Below are 24,596 nucleotides of genomic sequence, written 5' to 3'. Positions count from 1 at the left end.
TCCTTCTTCCTTTCTTTCCCTCTATTTTCTGTCTCCGCGTGCTCTCTGGGCTGTAAGGTCTTTTTTAACCTTTATTTGTCCACTGGAGGTTTCTGCTGAGCATGCATGTTCCGTTGCAGCTCTGCCCTTCTTCACATTCATACCCCGCCGCTGTATAGTCTATGTTGCCCTATAAAAATGGCAGTTCCTCTACTGTTGGCACCTTGCTCAAGGGTACCTCTGTTGTAGTTGTTGAAGAAGGGCTGTTACTTCACTTTCAGTCAGGCTATTTCCTTCTGCCAGCTGCCTCCTTCTCCTTTAGGCAACCGTTGTCCTTCTTTAGCTTGTCTGTGAGCCGCCAGCTCTTCTGCATAATGCTTGCTTGTTTACTTTTTCTATTCCCGACTGTAACCAAACATTAACTCTTGTACTGTCGCATCACAGGACAGATGTTTGTGATGGTTGTAATTGATTTGTAATTAATTTTGGAAAATTCTCTGAGAAATGATGTTGCTAGTGTCTGATTTTTCCTGTAGGGCTGGAGATTATTGAACATTTCCATAGTAATATTTCAGCATTCTTCGAATATCTCGTTTAAGCATTTGATCCATTGAATATCTGAAAATACAAACACCCATTTCCACATGGCACAGTAAGTCTGCTTACTTTGGCAGTCTTAGAAACATTTTTATTTTGGTGTTTTTGATTGTGATTAATGAAGGATCAGAATTGCTGCAGATTAATTTACTGTATATCATCTAACTACATTGTTGTTTCTGCTCTCGTTAATGTATTAACAATATGATTGCTCTCTTGGCAGTCATCACCAAAACTAAATGCCTTCTACGTATTAGGAATCTGACTTAAGATGCCCTGTGTGCAAATGCTATGTCTGCTGGTTAAGCTGTGTAGACCTTTGTTCAGCTTTGGAAGCACCTGATCTTAAGCTCCTCTGTCAACAGCGCAGCTTGGCGATGTTAGTCTGTCTTAATTTAGCTGGCTGCTGGGAAAGGTACATTCTGCTGTTAGCAGGGCTTTGAGGCTAATAATCAATATCCAATTTGCATAACTAATACTGTTTCTAAATGTGTTTCAAGTATCTTCACGTATGCTGCTGGAAGAAATGAGCAGGTTCTAAAATTGCTTGATTATTGACGTGGTGTTAATGGACAAATGTGCCACAATGGCAAAAGCTTGAAAAGATGGTGAGACTCTTTATAATGGCATGCTGTAAATAATTTGAAAATACACTAAAGGTAATGTTAAGTTGCAAGTCAGTTGATGTTTTTTAGCTATTAGACCTCTGTGTTTATTTACACTGATCACTTCATATCAGATACACGTGGAGGTACACTGGTTGTATTCTATAAGGGTTATATGTTATGTCCTATCCTATTTCCCTACAGACAGGGTCTGCTGGGATTTCATCCTGTTTGAAGGGGGTCTTTCCTTTCTGCTGTCACCAAGTGCTTGCTCTAAAAAGGGACCTTTGATTATTGGGGTTTTCTTTGTATTATTTTGGGTCTTTTCATACATTTTAAAGTGCTTTGAGGTGACTGTCTTTGTGATTTGGCGATATACTAATATAATTGAATTGAATATGTCCATCTGGGTCCAAGATGTTGGCAGCAGATCAACTGGGAAGTCAACCATGATGGAACCTTGCTGTATCAAGATTGTTATTATGCAAAGAAAGTGGGATGTTGAAGCTTAACACTTTGAGCTTTTTCTGTGTTTTTTTACTGTTCCTGGACATGGACATGTCTTGTGGTCAGTGGGGATATTTCTTCACTGAAAAGTGGAATTGCCATTAGAGTCTCGGGGGGGGGGGGGACTTTAGATTAGGTCCTGTGAGACATACACAATGAATGAATACCAGAGCACAAGGTTCTCCAGCAGAACATTTCATTGTAATAGACACAATCATTGTTACACACATCACCTGTTTTTATGTTTAACTCATTCTCCCATAAAAACGGCATTCAACAACCTCCTCGTATCTGTTATGATACGTTTTGGCACCTCGCTATGTATCAATAAAGAAGTGAATATGTTCCAGGTTTTGCTAAGTGTAGCTGCATAGAGAGCATCACTAACTTCAGATCCACATCCAGTCATTTTGTTCTATAACAAATATGATAGGCCTGGCTTTCGAGAGATAAAAAGAGTACTAGAATAAGGTACTGTATGATCAGTGTGTTACTCAAATACGTAATGGCAACATGCATATCATCTTGTGAATTTTGTGGGGGGAAACAGCTCAGCAGCTGTTTATTTAGTGGTTTGAGAAATGGTTAAAGACTCAGGAGGTAAGAGACTGACATGAGCCAATAGTATAAGCCAAATGATGATGATGATGATGATGATAATGGCTCCCATGAGATTGTTTGACTTCCACCTAAAGCCTTTTAACAGGAGCTGCCCTTACTGTGACATGTGATGATTAGCATCACGTGTGTGTGGGCAGGTTTTTTTCCAGTTTTTCCCAAATGCAGACTGATTTCAAAGAGAAATGTTTTGTTTTTTTTAAATTTTCTTTTAAGTTGAAATGATGTTTGCATGGGGTTCATTTTCATGATCTAAACTCATATGAAGCGCTGTTTGCTTTTTAAGTACATAAATCAGCTTACTGAATTGGCGGCTCCATTTCAGGAGGATTTCGGATGCTTCGGGCCATGATTCTTTTCAGCACCATCAATTCATTGAGCTGTAATTAACACCAGTTTTGTCCTTCCATGACATCACTTAAAGACGTCATTCAAACTTAATAATTCCATGAAAATCCGTAACTACCAAATTATGTGAACAAATTGGAAAGCGTTCTTCGTGTTGTATTTTCACCCATAAAGGCCACTTCCTCTCTGTTCTTTCTTTGCTCTGTATGTCTTTGCTCAGGTCTGATGGCAGACTTTCCTCCAGCTCTCCTTCCATGCCTGCATCTTGTCATTACTGTCCAAGCTCCAAGCTCCAAAGCCATATATGTCAAAGTCAGATCAGTTGTCACACTGTTGTGTCTTCCACTGCTTTTCAGAGTTGGGAACAAACAGTTCTTTAAAAATGTCATGTTTTTTGTCATTGTCGCTCATAAACCTGCAGAGAGTCATCACCTGACTTTCAAGTTACAGTTAAGCTACAGCTCTATAGTGGAGTCTATAGAGGCAGGCAACTGCTTTTAGTGAAAACCTCCCATAAACCCACTACATGCATAGCACCAGATGGAGCAAGTTAGCTCCTAGCTAGTTAACATAGTGAGACATCTGTCAGCTGAAGAGATTTCTATTTCTATTTCTATTTTAACTCAGGTGTCTCCCTGAGTCCAAGGGCATGCTGACATCTTTTCTGGCATAATTGTGGTATAATTCACCATGATAATGTTCTTTGTGATTTTCAAACTAAATATAGTCCTTGATTACAGAGAGATGATGTCCATTTAGCAGATTAAAATGATCACCCACCGCTTCTTTTAGCCATTGCCAATAAAGCTATGTGGAGCTACTGCCCAAAAAGGTTATAGCTGTACCAATAGATGGTTTATTCAACCACCTGCCAAGTATTTTTGGAAAGTGATTGGAAAGTTTTATTAAACTTTTGTTCACGGTCTTCGTTAGAAAGACACCGAGAATTATCTTACAACATTTGAATGGTTGCTACACTGATGGTGTAATAAGTTAAATTCTGCAACGCTGCGCCGCTTTCTCCTCTTATGTTCCATGTCTTGTGGGTCTTTAATATGACTGTAACAATAACAGGAAGATGGCTCACCCTGTCATCACCCGTTATCTAATGTTTTGAAGGCATGACGTTTTTCCAAACAGTTTACGTGGAAGATTTCTCAGATCGTTACGTGTAACAAATAGTCTGGTGTGTCAAAGTTGTTGCATCGTGCTGAGATGCATCACCTCTAGCAGTCCTTCTGTGGGTGCACGGATGTCTCCCTGGTAGTCATAGTGATCATTGCCAGGGCCACATTTGATGATTTCACCATGGATCTCAAACATCAGATTCTGTGTCAGGCTGACCAAACTGTCATGCTGACTATGATCATTGGTTGCTTGGACCACAGCACCCATAGAAATCATCAGTGGAAAAGCTTGCAATGTCCAAACCGATGCCACCAAGAGTATGCTGCTTATTTACTTTGGCATGTGGTGTTGTGCGCCATCAATACATTCCCCATGGTCAGACTATCAATGCTAATTTCTACTGTAATATAAAATCGCACATCATTGCTGCTCACTGCCTTCCCATCCACCAGATACAGGTGTTACTTCATCATCTTCCCTAAGATATAATAATTCAAGCTAAAAGATTGCTGTTTTGGAATATAACTAATATGCAGGTGGTCAGGAGAAGACCGAGAGAGATCCAACATAGCTGAAATGCTGGAAGCATTGTTTGCAGATCAGTGACTGCCTTGAAGAGAATTCATTTTGTTGTTGTTTTTTATAGGCGCAGTGGCACCTTGTAGCTGAAAAGAAAACACATTTAAAGGTTACATTGCAATTTGAAGCTTGAACAGATGACTTCCAGTCTTTCCCTTTGCCTCCTTAAACACACATGAAAAGCTTTATTAGATTGATCGATTGAGCCGCGTCTATCGCATCTTCTCCTGTTTTACATCTCTCTAACGTCCTGTTCTGCAAACCTTTCATTTTAACTCTGGCCACTGCATTACAGCTGTGTTTAAAAAATGCTTCTTGCTGGTCGAGACCCCACAGAGGCCCCAACAGGCTCATCTGCGTCTAGACAACCAGGGAGAGAGAGAGGGAATATCCCACTTGGCTACTCATAGAGACAATGATGCAGTCAGACAGCGTGTCTGTGGATCACTCTCGCAGACACAACCTCACATTGAGCCGGCGGGTTATGGAGATAAGGTGTGCTTTATTTAGCAACGTCAAGATGATGGAGCCTAAATCATGACGCCACCGCTGGCTCCACACCTGCCCGTGGCACAAAGCGAGGGCAGTCCAGCGCACGAGAGTCGAGTGGGCCGACTTTAAAGCTGTCTCTTTTATCTGTGCACAGCAGATCCGAACCGTTCACATGCAGCGATAAAATGGAAGCATTAAAAATGCGTCTGAAGTCTGGGAATTTTTTGTCACCATGTGTGCCGCAAATACGGAAGAAGTTTGTCTTGCAGATTGTAAAACATATGTAAATAAATTTCCGAGCAAATCGACTGTGATGTTGATAAGGGCTTAATGAATGTGTGATAGCATTACCGTCTTTTAGAAACACAAAAAATGACTTCTTTTTTCCCTCTTTCCTTTTTTTTCTGTTTGCCTGGCTCCTATCCATTTTTGTTTGGGTTTTCTTTTTATGTTGGCAGACAAGGAAGCTTATGCTATTGTTGCATTCAGTTGCTCCGGCTAAGTGACAGCTAAATGTCTGAAATGCAAAATGTAAATGCAGGAGGAAGAATGTTCCCTCGACAGGGTTGTTACTCTTTTATGCTGATTTGGACCGCATTCTAACTCAAAGACATTTCCTTGACATTCATTTATATTTTGGCTGCATATCTTGTCAGCGCAGCATACTATGCTTATGCATATAGAGAGCTCATCATGCTGTGACTGTGCAGGCCTGGCTCTTGTTCTTGATAGTTTCTTTTTTTCTTTTTGGATACTGTGTTTATGATGACTTTTTGTCTGATCCCCATTATTTTCCTCTGTCTCTCCTTTTTTTCTGCCTCAGGATCTGAAGAAGGTGCTGTCTTTCCCCCCATACCCTGGGGAGTTTTTGCACCCGGTCGTGTATGCCTGCACGGCGGTCATGTTGCTCTGCCTCTTCGCCTCCATCATCACGTACATAGTGCACCACAGGTATGAAGAAAATCTCCACCTTGATTTTGTTTAAGTATGCATTTGGGCTTTAATCCCTCCCTGCACGTCTTGCCTCGATTTCTAAAATTGCAGCCATTAATTTCACTTCTTCATCATCTGGACATTCAGGCAGACGCTTATGTAATCTCCTTATTTCCCGCCCTTTTACCTTCATGCTTGTTTTTGACTCTTCTGTCACAGATCCTGAGCTGACTGTGGTGTGAGTCAGATGCTTTAGGCTGGCATAAAGTATTGCAGCCTGTCTGACTAAGAGGATATAAAAACATATACACAAATGTGTGTATGTGTAGCTGTGTTTTAGACAGCTACAGCAGAGATATATGTGTCTAATGGATTTCTAAGGAGTACTTTTACCAGCTTTGTTCTTTTTATTCGGCATGGAGATGAGGGCAAAAAAATAAAAAAGTGGACCTGTGGCTCTTGTGGTTTTGTACGGTGGCATCTGTCTGCTCATCTTAGTTTCATCTGCTGTGAATGCTGTTATTAAAGCAGGAGGGAGCTTGACTGGCGTATTGTTTCAGCACAGCAATTCATCATCTGTTGTTCTTGTAGAGCATCACTCATTTTATCATATCCTTGGCATTAATGTGGTATTATTGTAATAGCTTTCCATCTATTTTCATATAAAGGAACTAAGAAATATCTCAAATGTCACATTTTCAAAAAATATTGTTTTATAACACAGTTATCTGGTATAGTCACAGTAAGATTTTTATTTTCGTTGTGTTTTTTTCTGTGGGTGGGGTCTCTGTTCTTACGGAGACTGAACTGAATTTATTAAACTATACGAAGGCGCAGAGGCTTTCGCAGTTTACATCCATCTGTGACACCTGGGATGGAGACAGGGTGGGTCCTTCTGCAGTCAGACAGTGATGACAGCATCTGGGGCTCCAAACAGCAGCATCACTTGCTGTTGTCTGGCACTGCAGTATTGACGTTTGAAGGAAAAATTGGAAATCGCCATAGAGGCAGGAGACTGAGATGTTGTGGTTTCGAGTGAAATGAAAAAAACAATTCCCAGATACTGGTGTGCATTTTGTAGTTTTTCCACAAAATGGAATTAGAGACAAAAAGAATCAATTCAAATTCATTTGAATTTCTCTTTGTGGTGTATAGTTAAGGATTGGATTTTTAAACCTGTATTTTGATTTTTGATTATTTAAGCTACCAGGGATCTACCAGGGGTCTTGTTTTTGGCATTTATCTCAGGGCTGGTTTTAGGTTCTCCATCACTTCATCAGGGATCAAAAATGAGCATAGGACTTTATGAGAGGCCCAGTAACTATGTTGTCAGGGGCACCTTGGCCCACAAGGTAAATTGGTCCTGGGTGAGGGGTCAGACTAAGTGTAATTCAAAATAGTCCTATGAAGACAACATCTTGGCACATATCAACATTGCCTGGTGAATGAATGTTTTGGCACTACCCCGAAGCAAGGGCTGGGAAAGGACTCTGCACATAATAAGCCACATGGGTCCAACCTGCTGTAGGCTCACCACTCGCAGGAAGCGTAGCAGCAATCTGGGATACAGTTACAGGCAAAGGCAGAGACCGTGATAAGACCAGGAGAGACCATTCATTAGAAGGTCAGAAAGGAGCTGCGGTTCCTCTGCATCGAAAAGAGCTGAGGTGGTTCAGCACCTCACTGGGATGCCCAAGTGGTACCCAAGAGGCATATCCAACTGGGCACATGCAACTGTGAGGAAACACCAGGGAAGACCCAGGAAATGCTGGAGAAATTATGCATTGCAGCTGGCTAGGGATCACCTTCATATTCCCCCAAGAAGAGCTGGAGGAGATAACCAGGGAGACACAGGCCTGTGCATCACTGCTTACTTTGCTTCCTCCCCAACATTGAAATGCAGCAGAAAATTGGTTGGAATTGCTGTTCCAATAAGGATGGTAGAGCATCATCGGGATTAAACGATAGTTTAGAGATGTTGTGTTTACATCGATAACACAGCTATGATAATCCCAATAAACTGAACAAAGCCAAGTAGACAGACATTCATTCATCAGAGAGTGCTTTTCGGAGCAAGAATGCAGAAATTCCAGATTAAACTAGAGTGAGAACAAGCCCATATTTAAGATATGATGCCAGAGCTTTTGTGGTGTCTGTCACACACAGGAGAGGGTTAGAGGGCTTTTCTTTCAACAGTGCTCACATTAACAAACTCCAACACCTCCTCCTCCTCCACACCTCCCTCCAGGCTCTCCCTAGTACTAAAACACATCTCTGTTTAGTAACACTTTACTTGTGTAGTATCACTCCAGCTGACTGACAGTATCCAAGCTGTGAAGCGTTGGGACTGTGTTAAATGGGCAGAATAGAATAGAGGCTGTCCAAAGGCACCGTGTGCAGTGGGCACGTTGAATCTGTCACATTCTCACTTTAGCTTACTAACACATACACACATGCATAAATATAGCAATACACTGTGTGCTTTAGTTCTTTCTCTGCTGGAAAGATAATAAGACAGAATATGTGATTAAGAGTGCATGTGATGTATGATGTATGAGCCAAGGAAGAACATAGTGGTGGGTATCACGTCTTTGAACCCCAAATCCTTTGAGTCCAATTGATGAAATTTGAGTCAAAAGTGTTTACAGTCATGACTCAGTGAATATTCGAAAACACTGATATCATGCTGTTAGAGTCAGAGGAATACTTCAGTAATTTCCAGTTTATACAGTACCCATCCAGTTTATCTCTATAAACAGATATCTGCATATGAATTTGCATAATATGCATTTGTATCGAGACTTCTTTTGACCCAAAAGCTTTCTGCTTTCAGGTCCGCTCGTCTGCTTGTAGTCTTATCATATTTGAGCAGGCTTTGGTAAAGAGTCTGTGTGGAGCTGAAACAGGGATTTCATATTCCAATGCAATCTCAAAAGCGTCATTTAGGAGCATAGATGATGGGTCTCCATTCAGCACAATCACAAGCCCTACCTGATTTAAATTTGGCTAATCTTCCCTTCAAGATCAGTCCTTGTGCATCTCAACTGATGCCGGTGTGAAAGCTGTTTTTTTTTTCTTTGTTTTTTCTTTGTTTTTCAGAATGCTTGTGTGTGCAGTCTGCGATTTCACCATAGACCTCAGACTTACAACTCAGGCCTCAAGGATCTCATTAGCATTGTTTCCAGCTGGAGCAAGCAGTAAGAAAACTTTAAACCAGCTGCAACCCAGTGGTGAAGCTCACTAGTGAATTGAGTAGTGCACTGAGTAGATAAAAATATACATATTTTCTAAAGTTGATGGACACCAAAAGTGAATCACAAATATTGCACTCTGGACTCACATTTGTCAGGAAAATTAGTCCAAATGAATTCTTTTGTTCCTCCAAGTGTGCTGGATGTGCAAATACACAACTGCTTGCTTATATATCCTCTACAAATACATACATACACATTGCCAAAAGTATTCGCTCATCTGCCTACACATGCATATGAACAGAATGACATTGCATTTTTAATCCATAGGGTTTAATATAGGCCAGACAATCCCTTGAAGCTATAACAGCTTCAACTCTTCTGGGAAGGATTTTCACAAGGTTTAGGAGTGTTTATGGGAATTCTTGACCATTATTCCAAAAGCAGGCAGCACGGTGGCACGGTGGTTAGCACTGTTGCCACACAGCAAAAAGGTCCTGAGTTCAATTCCAACATCAGGCCGGGGTTCTCCCCGTGTTTGTGTGGGTTCCCTCCGGGTACTCCGGCTTCCTCCCACCGTCCAAAGACATGCAGCTTGTGGGGATAGGTTAATTGGAAAATCCAAATTGCCATTAGGTGTGAATGTGAGCGCGAATGGTTGTCTGTCCCTGTGTGTTGGCCCTGCGACAGACTGGCGACCTGTCCAGGGTGTACCCCGCCTCTCGCCCTATGACAGCTGGGAAAGGCTCCAGCGCCCCCCGTGACCCTGAAAAGGAGAAGCGGAAGCAAATGGATGGATGGATATTCCAGAAGCACATTCATGAGGTCAGATGCTGACAGATGAGGAGGACTGGCTCTCTGCTCTAATTCATCCCAAAGGTGTTCTGTTGGGTTGAGATGAAGACTCTGTTCAAGCCAGTCAGGTTCTGCCACACTAAACTTGCTCATCCATGTCTTTATCCACCTTGCGCTGTGCACTGGTGCAAAGTCATGTTGGAACAGAAAGGAACCATCCCCAAACTGGTCCGACAAAGTTGACTGCGTATGTTGTCCAAAATGTCGTGGTATGCTGAAATATTAAGTTCCTTTGACTAGAACTAAGAGGCTGACCACAACTCCCGAAAAGCAACCCCACACAATAACCCTCCTCAACAAAATTTACATTTGGCACAGTGCGGTCCTGGCAACTGCCAAAGTCAGAATCATCCATCTGATCACCAGACGGAGAAACGTGCTTCATCACTCCGAGTATGGTGGTGGCATTCTTTACATGACTGCATTTGATACTTTCCATTGTGCTTGGTGATATAAGGCTTGGATGCAGCTGCTAGGCTATTCTATGGAGCTTTCTATGCATTATTCTTGAGCTAATCTGAAGGCCACATGAAGTTTGAAGGTCTGTAGCATTTGATTCCGCAAAAAGCTGGCAACATCTGAACATTATGCACCTGAGCAGGTGGTCTACCACTTCATGGCTGAATGGCTGTTGTTGCCAATCACTTTCATAACTTTGTTATAATACCATTACCAGTTAACTGTGGAATATTCAGTAGTGAGGAACGACTCGCTGTACTCCTTGCATAGGTGGCATCTTATCAAGGTACCATGCTAGAGTTCACTGACCTCCTGAGAGTGATCCATTCTTTCACAGCAGCTGTCTGCATGCCTAAGTGTTTGAGTTTATACACCTGTGGCCACGGATGTAACTTGGCTAGGGGAGTGAATACTTGTGGTAGTGTAGTGTATGTCATATGTTACTGTTTCTGTGAGTTTGTCTTATTATAATATAATATGGTGGGCCACAGTTCATTGCACTGAACACAAATTATATTATTTTCATATATGAAATAGATTTCAACCATATACCCCACTGCCTTTGCCACGTTTCCTCTTTTTCCTCCATCATAATTAACATGCATTTCCATGCAGCGGGTACCATCTAACTGTGTAACGGTGCTGCAGCCTATAGTTTATGGAGCTTCAGCAGCATATTTGGAATGTGTCTGCCACCAATAAAAAGACTTGGCTCAAACTACTCATTGCATAATGTGTCATATTACACTGTCCATAGCTTTATTGTCCCTTACATTTGGCTGAGGACCGGACACAGGGTGAGAGAGCAGATGCAAAGTCAGGACAGTTTTATTCCCCCTTCACACTGGGAGATTGGGACATGGAGGGTTGCCAGGTTAATGTACTTGACCCAGTGAAAGCCCAGAGCAGAGCCTATGAAAACCTCCTTCAAGGGAGGCCTGAAGCCGGCCTGATTTATGGCCTCTTTGCTGGAAGGAGTTCAGTACCTGGATCGCAGGAGAGGCATCGACAACGGTAGCTTTAATTCTCCCTCCCCTCACACAGAGCAGTGAAGCCCGGCCCCAGAAACACCTCATGGCTCACTGCTGAGCCACTGCTTCATCTACAGTTGGCTCACGTGCAGCTGGGGCTCTGCTCCTCCATTTTGGGGAGTGGAGATTTCCAGCACATGGTTATATAATTTCAAATGGTGACAGTGACTGTAAGGTTGAAGAGGCTGGAGCCGATGTAGGAAAGTAATTAAAAGAATAGATGGTCTAGTAATTCACACAGTCCAACTAATGTGTTGGTAATGTCTGACCTATTCAGCTTATTTTCAGCTGGGTGAAAAGCGATGGTTTGGGTTACCATAAATGTGCTGCTGCACAGAGCGTGGCTGCTACCATATTTCACAAACAGATGCAGGGCTTAGATGAAAAATGTAAAAACTTCAACTGGCCAAACCAACTGGAGGCAATCTCCTTTTATTTCATCATCAAATCAGCTGATTGATTCTCTTTTGTGTACATATGCTGCATGTATTGTACGCGAGAAGGTGGTGGAAAAAAGCTGTGTGGAAAGAATGTACATTGAATTCTTGTAAAAGAATCTGCAAATATCCCTTTGCCTGAGGTCCATCATTCTAAAATAAGCATTATGCATTTTGTAGCAAGGAATTAAATCATTCGTATCTTTTGATGACACAATATTCTGTCTTTCACTTTGTACATGCAGAGATCTTCTTTTTGAAAGGGCCGTTTTTGTTTTTTGGGTTTTTGTTTTTTAATGCACTTTCCTTTTTTTATTGTCACAAGACTTCAAACAGCATTGCTGTAAATAGCATTCTTCTAAAAGTTCAATCAGAATGAACTTAAAAGTAGCTGAACTGCTTTTTGCTGTGTAGCAAATACTTGTAAAAATGTGCTTTTTGCAGTTCATTCTGCTTTTAGCAAACAGTATTGATATAGTCAATGCAAAGAGATATATGTATTTTTTTGCACTTCAATACTGAGTCTTCTTATAAAATAATATAATAGGGACATCATTTAATTATTTTTTTTGATAACACAAATGTCATATATTTGAACATAGTTACATGATTATCTTTGGCTTTGTGTTATGGTGATCTCTATCAACAGATATCTTGCATATGAATATGCAGAGTATGTAGGCAAGATTTCTGGAATTTGAAGCTTTCCAGTTTCCATTTTTACTCCGCTTGTAGTCCATGTTCAGTTTCAGGAGGCTTTGGCTACATGTGTCTACATAAACAGTCTGAATGTCTTACAAGTATGAGCTTTTTATTAGCGTTAAAAGACTGATGAAGTACTGTTGTCACCCTGGCAGGCGCGTAGGCGATGTGGATATCTAAGTTTGCAAATGCGATAACTCGAGAACGAAGCGACGTAGGAGTTTCATTTTGGATACCATTGGTGTATCTACTTGGAGGCTGAGAGGTGCCACTGCCAGTATTTTTAGAGATGTATTTGCATTTGTAAACAGTGACTTTCTGGATAAACCAAGGCCCCAAAATATTGACTGTTGCAGGCTAAGTCAGCACAGTAGTTAATGGGTTTCCAGATTAATGTTACCTGGAAGCAACTATTGTTGTGATTTGGTGCTATATAAGTGAATAGCATTTAACTGAGTTGCATTTTTTCTAGTGTACCCTTGCAATACCCTTTCTCATTGAGAATGAATGGTGCTGTGGTGCCACAACTGATCTTATGTGTATGGTTGATAATGATTGGCTGGGATAGTGCTTCCCAAGTTCTTCAAGAGAAATCTGGTAAAATTCTATGCTCCTCCATCTGAATGTGGAACTGTCTTCAGACAGGAATACAAATAGCTCACAATCTTTCTGCTAATAGATTTATTTTTTTCATAAAAATTTAAATATCTGCTACTCAGCAGGTGTATTGGTAGTGAAGTATATAAAACTTTGTTTATACTACTCGGTTTCTATGGACAGCACTACCAGGTTTTACTGTTAATATATATGGTAGGAGATAAATGATAAAGAAAACTGATGCTGACCTTTGTAAATAATACTGAAAGTAACACAATTTCAACCAAATTTACAAAAGGTAATCCACAAAACACTTCACAGTATGATATTTATCACTATTTATCTACTAATTTTTTTTCCCTTGAACCTTTTTTTTGGCAGTGCAATCCGCATCAGTCGGAAGGGATGGCATATGCTGCTCAACTTCTGTTTCCACACAGCGCTGACCTTCGCTGTGTTTGCTGGCGGCATCAATCGAATCAAATACCCCATCATCTGTCAAGCAGTAAGTGCATTCCCTTTTCATTCGTCCCACTCTCAAAGCTTTTCAAAAAATTGATTGTGAATGTCTATTCAGGTGTCCACAACCAGGCCACTGGGTGCAGTATGTGGATGTACAATAACCCCGCTTTGTGTGTCTTTCATGCTTCAGCTGCATGTATGGTCTGGTCACTCTTTTAGTAAAGTGGTGGCCTAGTGAGTGCGGATGATTCAGGCCTTCCCATCATAACTGCACTCAGTAGCAGGCTCTCTATTGTCTATCTTTGTCTCTTTCTTTTTGCCCAGGGGTTAGTGGTGGGCATTGTGCCACAAACATTGTGGATGTTTTAGAAATTGTTAGCATATAAAAGATTTTCTGGTCAATAGAATTTTGTACAAACATGCTTTTCTATGGAAATTTCAATGTTGCATTTACCACATCGCTTTTCATTAAAGGCACCCTGCCTGTGTACTTGAGATGCAACATGATCGTTGTGGATTGCGTGTCTGTCTTCATAAATAACAGTAAAAGCAGTTTCAAAGGATTTTTAAATTACTTAATGAAATAAGCTCCAGGATTTTTACGTGTTTGATAGGGGTGCAACGATACACAAAATTCACGGTTCGGTTCGGTTCGATACTTTGGTGTCACGGTTCGATATTTTTTCGATACAAAAGAAATGTTCATGCCTTTTTAATTTGTCATTTATTAAAATTATAAATATATATTTTAACTCAAAAGTACAGTTTTTAAATTTAACCCTAACCCTTGTGCGTGTTTTTTATTTTGACAGCGAATGCGCACCTGCGGACCACTTATGTGCAGCCCTGGTTATTTAGCTCGTCATATTGCAGCCACAGAAATTCTTTTGTCCATGAAACCATAAAGCTGCACTTTCTTTTTGCCTTATAGTCTGATTTGTCATAACTTCTCCTGCTGCTTTTACACACACTCACATAAGCTCAGCGATTCTCTGCGCGATCAACCTCTCACATGTTTAAGCTTGCTGCGGGAGATTTCACTTGTCATGTTTGCATAGTAAGCTAACAATTAATAAGACGATGTCAGAGGAATTGGTGCACAAATTATCATCACTCACAGATCGGTGCTGTCGCTCTCTATACACAGTTTGCACGATTGCAAATTGAAAGCAAAAAAACAAGCACAAATTCAAACGCGATTTCAATATGTCACATATTGACAGTGGCTCACCGATGCCAATGACATAATTACCCAGCTACATTTCTGAAAGAATGCAAAAGCATTGACATATATTTTTCCTTCCTACAATAGCCCGACGGGCAGGGCAGAGATAGATTTTGGTAGCCCGACTGAAAAAAAAATCGCTAGGACGTCGGGCTAGCGATATTGCGAGCCCTGTATCTGATTGAGGAATCACTCATCTTTGGAAAAGAGAGTTTATTACAGAGAAATGTCTCTTTCCAAAATAAAAGCTATACTATCCGCTTCTTCTGGGCTATATTCTCAGCAGCATTTTAAACATATGTAAGGAGAATCATGTGCTAACAGCTGTCTAAATGACTCGGCTAAAGTTAGTAGCATGCTTGCTTGTTTTTGTCTGCTTCCACTTGTCTTTGCACTAGGATGATGTCGGCGTAAATGTGCAGTCATATTCGTTGTGTTCCCACTAGTGCTGTCAGCATTAATCTCGTTGAAATGACCTTAACGCCACAACACGGCAAATCTCCGTTAACGAGCTACCGCCGATCGCCCCGTGCATGGGGCTAGACGGCCAACACGTTAACGAGCTAACTGCGCTAACACACTAGTTCCCACCCATGTAATTGAGCATTGCGTGGCACATCCAACATACTGTTTTACTTTAGTCCATGACTCGCTTACCTTCAGGGTCATACGTCACATGAAAACCAAAATAATTCCAAACGCCAGATCTGAATGAGGGTGGGGGAGGTCCATGTTGCAAGGAGAGCTTAACTTCTCTCTCGCTAGCTTGCCCTGCGCTCTTCCTTCTGACTATGCTGTCTGTGTTGAGCGCTCAGTGGATCTGCGCTCCACAGTGCAGCCTAGGCGGAGTAGTCGAACACAGATTCACTGAGCGCTCAACACAGACAGCATCGTCAGAAGGAAAGTTGATAAAATAAATTACAAATGTTGTATTGTTCGATACATATGCGTACCGAACCGAAAGCACTGTATCGAACGGTTCAATATCGATACGAATATCGTTGCACCCCTAGTGTTTGAATAGTATTTGTATTTGGTTGATGAAACACTTGTTTGCTATGTTGCGCTCCTATCCGTGACAAGGCAGTAATGTGTTAAGTTTGTGTATGATGGTTTATGGTTCATGATTTGTGTTTTTCTCAACCTAACATCTGCACAGATTTTGTTTTTTTGCCGAGCTTGTGGGTTACTGTAAAAAATCTTGAATGCATTATGGTCCCTGGATAAATTGAGGGCCCCTGCATGCTTAAAGTGTTTTCACTCCTCTGAGGCATTGGAAATCTTATAGTATAGGCATTCTTTAATTTGGTATATGGCGTGCTTTTTAGATGAGTCCTGAAGCTCACATCATTGAAAGTGTTTTAGATTTAGAGTTCAGTCACTGCTCATGAGCTCGGGTCTTGCGTGTCCCTGCCTGCAGGTACTGTAGCCCTTTTTATCCTCTACAGCCTTGATGAGGGTTGCATAGATTTAGGTAAATCATATGTGGTTAGCTGGACCAAAGACGGTGAGGCAGTTGAATGACAATGGAGACCATCACAGGAATCACTGAGCCTAGCTATAGATAGAGAAACAGGCCCTGGATAGCAGTGACTGCATTTTCATATTAAAATACTTGCATACAAATCTAAATAACACTTTCTACACTCTGGTACTCCACTTGAACTTAGAGTGTAGCTGTTTTTGACAGAGTTTGTAACTTGAAAACAGAAAAAATACCTGAATAAAATCACATCAAAAATGAAACTATAAAGCTAATACAGTACTGTGCAAAGTTCTTGAGCCACGCCTCGTTTCTTTATATTTTGCTATGAAAAAAGGGAAATAGGGGTAAAGAGACATGTAGTTTGTGAAAGAGTTTGTGAAATTGTAATGTGCTTTAAAGTCAATATTTAGTATGACCACCTTTGTTCTTCGCACAACTTGATCTCACTTGGGCAAGTTTTCTTGTAATTTCTTTGGATAGATTGCAGGAATAGTTCTGCAGGCTTCTCGAAAGAAAGACAAAACCATCTGTCATGATCGGTTGGGGGTGAGGGGAAGGAGACGGGACAAAAGACACACTGTGGAAGAAAGCCAGAGCTTAGTACTAACTAATGATTAAATGCAAAGTGGTGTTTAAACACATAAAGAATGAAGAAGAGTGAGGGAAAAAGAAACCCTCAGTGCTCAATGGGAAGCCCCCAGTAACCAAGCCTTAATTCAACAAAATTAAGGGAGGATTCAGGGTCATCTAACTAAACAGTTTATCAAAAAGGAAAGTTTTGAACCTAATCTTAAAAGTAGAGATTGTGTCTGTCCCCTGAATCCAGACTGGGAGCTGGTTTCGCAAACAGCTGAAGGCTCTGCCTGGCATTCTACTTTTACTTTATCATTTCTGTGTCATGCTGAAAAATAAAGCCATTACTAATTAGATGTTTTCCAGATGGTTTTGCGTGGTGGATCCACATATCGCCACACTTTCCTGTGTTCAGAATTCCATTAGTTTTGATGAGATCCCAGACAGCACTGGCTAAAATGCAGCCAAAACAATGACAAAGCCTCCACCATGTTTTAGAGATGGCTGTAGACACTCACTGTTGTTCACTGGCCTCCTCCATACATCACTTTGTTTTTTTCGGATGGTCTCTTTAGGGATCGCCACAGTGGATCATCTGCCTCCATCTCACCCTGTTCTAACATCCTTCTGTTATACCAACCCCCTGCATGTCCTCCTTCTCTATATTGGCAAATCTTCTTTTTTCTTCCTGCCTCGCAGCTCCATATTAAACACTCCAATATATCAAACATCCCCCTCTCTAACTTTTACAGAAGCCCATGAAAAATATTAAATTAAAATGTCAACATATGTGAATTTGTAAAGCTGGAAAAATCAAAGAGGCTTCTGACATAATTGCTGTGTTATTGAACTGTGTCTCTGATGTTTGCGATAGTTGACAGCGTCAGAAAGAATGAAAGTGAGAATAAAAAACAATATGTCTCTCCTTTAACTTTTTTACATGGTTAGAATACCATATGGTCCCTGTGGATTTCCTATCCATTTGATTGATAGCTTGACCGACCTCAGTAGTGAGCATGAAACATCAGCTGGAGCAGAGCATCTCCCACTGTCAGTTCACCTCAGCAGGGGGGCATTTACTGTATGTAGCCACAAAGAGATTGATGTACACCTCTTTTCTACTTCTCACTCACAGTTTAGACTGTCTTCAGTCACTACTTGTTTGGATCAGTTGGCCTCCGATGCTCCATTTTTTGTGTGCGCTATCACACATTTGGGACTCAACTCCTTCTTCTGCTGTCACAAGCACTTTAGGTGGCCTCCTATTCCATAGTGTAACAACTCTACCTCTGCTGAAATATAGCCAGCTTTTCTTGAGTTGTCTAGCAGAAGGCTCGCTGACAGGCATGTCTTAAAAAAAGTCACCACTTGTGTCACAGCCGTCAAGTCTTCCCATACGATGGTAACTGACACAAAATGGCTGGTATTTGTCCCTTTACTCTTAGAGAAATGGTGAAAGGGACACAAGAGTAGCTTAACTAGTTTTTGTCTAGTGAAGCACATCAAATCATTTTTGATTACTTGACATAAAAAAACACCCACAGGGATAAGAAATTCAAATCTTCTATCATTTATTTTACGAATAAGGTCCAATTTAGATCAAGTTCAGAACTATTTGCACTGCTCAGATGCATAGTGGTTTAAAATTTGAGAAGAGAAGTGATGTAATGATGTACCCTTTGCAGATCTTAATGAACAGAGAATGTGGTTATCTTCTTCTAATGCTTATGAAGGCAAAGTTATATTTTCAAATAATACACAATTAGATTTTTAGCATGTAGCATAGCCTAGTGTTGAAGGTTATCCATGCAGCAATGTAAGAACAAAGACATCTCTTAACAGAAGAACATGGTGGTCCTCACAGAAACATCACTATAAGAATTCAACTGTTATCTTTCGTTTCTGTGCCATTTACTCCTCATTTTCTTAAAAGCTGGATGAAATTTAGTTTTTGTACCACTGAGTGTATAGGTGGCTGGGAGACATTGACTTTTCAGCATTCAGTACAAGCTTCAGAGGAGAGAAGAATGAATGATGTTCAATCATATTGAGGAATGTGTCATCTGCATAAAATATCATCTAAACTTAGTATGAGCTGCATATTGTTCTATATGCTTTTGAGTTGTGGCATTGTAAACAAGCACTTTGGCTGGTGTGTCCATGTTTTGATTTTTTCACTCGATTAGATACCCAAGCATTTTAAAATGTACTAAATTAAGCGTTTGTTGCAATAATCTGTTGCCTCTAAATGTTTTTTTCTCTTTTTTTTAGGTTTGTCCTTGAATTGTACATCAGTGTTTAATGTTTTGAAAGGACAAGAAATAATGTTATTATTTTCAAAAACCCATTTCTTATTAGAAAAAGGTTGTTATTTGAATTCTACTTATGCAGCCACACACAATCTCCTGCTTTCCCACAATATCAGTGCAGAGTTTTCTGATGGAGCTGTGTAATTTAGCTGACCTTGCCGCTGGTTTTTAACGTACTTACCTTTCATTCATTTATTCAACTTTGTCCTGGGGCCTTTGAATACTTTTTGATGCTCCTCCTTTACCTAATCACTGCTAGCAAAATCACTCTTGGCAGATTTGGGAAGGAGCCCAGATTGTCTTCAATTCCACTGGGATCGAGGCAGGCCCCACCAGACACAATTTGGGATAATTACAGGAATGCTTGAGGAGATGTGTGATCTCCCGATGCATATACACAGTCAGATTCACACACGGATACACGCATTGCCTGCTAAATTCACTGTACCCCCCGATCACCCCGCCAACCTCCTTACGCACACACTTACCCTCCTTTCCCTTCCCAGGAGGAAAAATAAGTACATGCTCTCGCTCCAAACTAAGCAACTTCAAGGGGCTCTGAGTCTAGATTTGGCAGTTCTCGCAAGACTTCAAGCACGCACTCCCCACCCAGTCTTCACCCATCCCTCCTCCAAACCCCCCCCCTCCTTTTCCTTCCACACCTGCATCCCATACTCGTCTGCCTGTTCTTCTATCTGTATGCCAGTCTTCAGTCGTGCACCGCTACTCCACCCACTGTGGCACTGTCGCTATGCAGCATCCAATGTCTTTACAGCTTCAAAGTCAAAGTCATCTCTAATCTCAATTTCTATCTTTTCTTCAAACAAGGCTTGCTTTATCATTGATTTGAGCAACACCCTAGCTGTCACACTACATTTTCTGCTTGCCCGGGCTAAGCAGGAGAACAACATACAGTATACCACTGTTTCCAGTCGACTTACCTCATGTTACCTCAGACCATCAAAATTTGGATTACACATCGCAGATGATTGTTCACTGAGTGTGACCGGCGTTAAATAACCTATTAATTTAGAAAAGAACTTGGCTAAGGATGACCTAGATCTGAGGTAACATCCAAGTGTCAGCTTAAAGATGCTATACAGAGGATTTCCCTAATTAGCACCGCACTGTGAAATTAGTTGTGATGGCAAAAGCTGTGAAAGCGAGAGAGAGAGAGAGAGAGGGCATTACATTATAGCAGTGATTTTGCTTTGTTTTTCCATTGGGTCTACTTTGACTGTTCCCAAGTTTCCCTGTACATAAATACTGTAGCTTAGAGTAGACTGGTTACCAAAAATAATTTGGAAACAATATGACAAAGATGTGATAAAAGATAAAAGACTTTAAAGTTAGTTTTTAATATCGCACTTTTAGTCTGTGCCAAATGTTTTAAAACAGATCATCTGGCAATATTAACTGAAATAAAAATGTAGTATAGAGTTCATTGAAAATTCTTAATCGCTTGTTATTTTCCACATTTCTTTTCCCTCCAGAACTATGATAATGTTTATTCAAATTTCAAATCAGTTTTCAAGGACTAGGTTCACTGAAAAAAATACTATGAAACTGATTATTGTGATTTCCAGTCAGAAAGTATAAAGAGCACACGTGTTTTTCTAGACTTACAATATTATTGTTGCCTTATAATTCTGCTTTTCCTCATTTTCTGTCATATATTTTACAACAGTCAGCTTGAAGGGAAGGAAAAAAACAGATTTCTTGCCTTTACCATCATCTAATACAAAAGAGTGTCTAATAAATTATTATAATTATAAAAAAAAAAAAATACTCTGTAGTTTACATACAGTTCTGGTCAAACGTTTTGCGGTCAGGAAATACAATGTGTGTGAAAATAAGTCGAAATCAGAAATGATTTATGATCATTTGTGATAAATGTTTCTATTAACCATTAATGGTGGTTTATGGGATGAAAAAACATGTTTATTTATTACTTTAGTTTTTCAACAAGACACTTATAGGATTAGTGAGAATACAAAAACAATGCTGATTCCTTATTAATTTAACATTAATTTCACATGATGCTTTTGTTTAAGAGCTAGTAGAATCCTGGGGTTCACTCTTGCACTGTGTACTGGTACTGCAGAAGGACGTGCTAGTGCTTTGACAAGTTGCTACTCTTCTTCCACTGACCACACATGTATGGAGGAAAGTAGCCGACGAATCAAAATCAAGCCACTCTTTTTTTTTTTTGTGAAGTGTTAATTTTTTCATGTCTCACCAACATCTCCATACGAGATAAAAGAGGGATTTGAGGAGACGGAAGCAGTGACTGTTTTAATGGGGACACATTGATCAGGCTTCCTGGGCTGCTTCCAGCTTCTGTTTTGTTAACTGTGTGATCATTGTGCTGCTGCTCACTGATCCGATTATTGACTGAAATTTTGTATTTACCCAGATTCTGTGCTAACAATGGCACATCAGGTGAAAGCACACACCAGCTCTGAATAGTAAAACATCAAATATCAAAATATTGCTGTGTTTTTTAGAAGTCAGGTCCCTCAAGTATATACCAGTCTAAATGATGCACCTTTCACAGACTCAATAACGAATACAGATGGTCACAAATAGCTCCAGTCACCAATGGTTACAGCTATAATTGTGACCACCTTCGGTTCTGAAAGACACCAGAAATTCTGCTTTATTATCAAAACAAATGTTAGCATAGGGTTTCTTTAACCACACACACACACACACACACACACACACACACACACACACACACACACACACACACTATTGGTCCACTGCGGCTTGTGTGTGATTTTTTTTGAAAAACTGCCAGATGGGCAACTATAGCTGTGTCGCTTTATTATTGCTGACTTGTCTCAGCTGATTTGGACATTAAAGTTTTGTTGCCATTTGATTGATCGTGCAGTTGCAATAGCAAAACAATATTCAGGACATTAATCAGCCAGTAACAATCACAGGTCACGCTCCGTACGTTAATATGAGAACCCCCTCCTCCCCCATTAAAACCATATTTAAAGACACACTTGCCTTCTGTCTGTTCTTGGCACTAAAGAAGCTCTGAAGAGTGTGGACTCTGAAGCTGTGATTGACTTACCACCCACTCTCTGCTCTCTATAACCAGCTCAAGTACGCTTCCAATTAGCATCTGGACTGGTAGCTCGAGTCCCTAGGCCTTTCGTGCTGGAGAGAAGCCATTTGATTGGGTACCTCAGGTTGCCAGTACATCATGAACGCACTGACTGGTTGAAGAAAAGGCTCAGTGCATTTTAATCTTTTGTATCCATTCTCCTTTCTGTCTTTTTTTGCAACTGTCATGTCTATGCTCTCTGTCTGTGAGCTAGCAAAGCTTTTAAACAAAGTTAGATTAGTTTCCCCATTCAAATATAATTCATGAATATTAAAACACGAGGAACGGAGATATGTGTACAGTGCGTTTTTGGAAAAACAATCACACGCTGATAGTTGTCAACGTGACTGACATTTATATTCAGGTTTGTTATTCACGGTGCACACCTCATGTCCTCTAACTCAACTGATAAGGAGCTGCTCAGTATCCACCAGTATAACCTCACTATGCTGCTCTTATCCTAGACAACCTTGATGATTCAATAGCACTTTTTGAACCTGTCTTTCCGTCATTCTACTATTGTCTTTTAGTGGAGGATAACACAAAGCAGCCAGGTCTTTAAGGAAAACGTCTGTGGAGACACCCTTGGAGTGACATTGATGGTTATTTTCTCAAGAGGAGTGGCAGCTCATCCTGAACACTTTTCTTCTTTGAGTTACAGGGATATAATGAAGTCTGACATTTTTCACAGAGACACACTTTACAGTATTATGTATAAGCAAAAGTTCAGCAAAGTCAAAGAAGTAACTTGATGCACCCTCCGTCACCCAATCTCAGGTCGGGGTCGTGCTGCACTACTCGTCTTTGTCAACCATGCTGTGGCTCGGGGTGACGGCGAGGAACATTTATAAACAGGTGACCAAGAAGCCTCCACAGAGTCAAGACAGTGACCCGCCTCCGCGCCCTAAACAGCCCCTGTTGAGGTAAGCACAGATGTCCTCGCAACCCTTCCCAACCCTGAATGCCGCTCAACAGAAAGTTCATAAACATTTGTGCACACATATGTGTTTGTGTATGTGTGTGTGTGGTACTTTTCTTTGGTCTTTTTTGATTGCTTCATGTGTGCCTTTAGAGGACAAGGACGGTTCACTGCGCAGTTATTTGCTTTCTTATTTCATTTTTTTGTATATACACAACTTGACCGAGGCTGAGATATACTGTCATAGTAGGTTTATGCATTCACATTTTGATGAAAGAAGTCTTCGGATGAGTAAAAATACAAATACAGCGATGATCGATATACTCAGTTATAAGGGTCCTGCCCCAGACCCCTGGGTCTTATATTGTGTTGTCTATTTTATGTGTGGCGCACTATACAATGATTAGCACTGTTGATTTGGTTTCTACTCATCTTTTTGTATGGAGTTTTTCCCTGTGCCCTCATAGGTTTCCTCCAGGTGGTCCAGTTTCCTCCCACTGACTAAAAACACAACTATTGGCTTGACTGATGATTCTAAAGGGCCATGGATGTAAGGCCGATAAAGGGCTTAAACTATATAGAGTAAAACGCTGTATCAATGCGTGGTTAAATGTGGTTTGTAATCTAAAGCTCTTTGACTGATCAGCAAGGCTGGAAAAGCACTTCATAAATAGATTTATATTTACTCCCAATATTGTGTGTCTTTGAGGATTTCGCACATTAGCTTTCACAGTTGTTAGAACAACAAAGTCACACCATAACATAAACTTGCTAACAGATGGAGGCAGTGGTAGACCAGGACTTTCACTTCGGAGTGAGAAGTAGTTTTTCACAAACAGTTTTTTTTCCCACTGGCTTTATAGGTGGAAGAAAACCTTTTGCCAGTTTCCCATTGTCAGCAGTACAGTGATTTGTAAGAAACTATGGATAAGTACCTTCATGCACCTACTAAAGCTAACAGCTAACAATATGTGGCATATTTCTGATAAGCTAACTTTGCAGAGTTAGCAACATAGCATCCTCTATACCAGCGGTCCCCAACCTCCGGGCCTGTCTGTGAATCGTTCGGTACCGGGCCGTGAGAGTTGAGGCTCAGGTGTGAAATTTATGGTTTTCAGGGTTTTTATCGTTTTTTATCATTATTGTTTTTAATCGGTTTTATCATTAACTCAGTTTCTCTGGGTCTTTCCCCGTGTGTTATGAATAAATCTTCCTTTTTTTGTTACCGGTACTGGTTTTATCCACGACACCTTAAAGGCCGGTCGGTGAAAATATTGTCGGACATAAAGTGTCAGTGGCGCAAAAATGGTTGGAGACCGCTGCTTCATACCCTTTGAGTTGGTGGGATAATGACTATTGCTAGCTTGACATGGACACAGAATAAAATTCTTAGTGGCTTTTAAATAGCTAAATATGTGTTTGCTTACGCCTAACATTTGGCACATT

General features: G+C 40.6%; 1 protein-coding gene across 1 annotated transcript in view; it reads left to right on the top strand.

The window, feature by feature from the left end:
* adgra1b (adhesion G protein-coupled receptor A1b) overlaps positions 1–24,596 on the top strand; it is a 195,270-nt gene that overhangs the window by 158,175 nt on the left and 12,499 nt on the right. Inside the window, exons 15-17 of the mRNA XM_085478355.1 lie at positions 5,677–5,804; positions 13,440–13,563; positions 23,009–23,154. Coding sequence (XP_085334481.1) covers positions 5,677–5,804; positions 13,440–13,563; positions 23,009–23,154 — 398 coding nt within the window. The remainder of the gene's footprint in view (positions 1–5,676; positions 5,805–13,439; positions 13,564–23,008; positions 23,155–24,596) is intronic.

This window comes from Copadichromis virginalis, linkage group LG13, assembly GCF_057382275.1.
Source record: "Copadichromis virginalis isolate Kocher_CV1m ecotype Utaka linkage group LG13, C_Virginalis_male_GT1.1, whole genome shotgun sequence".
NCBI lineage: Eukaryota > Metazoa > Chordata > Actinopteri > Cichliformes > Cichlidae > Copadichromis > Copadichromis virginalis.
Note: the sequence above shows the minus strand (reverse complement) of the source record. Positions and strands in the feature narration are given on the sequence as shown.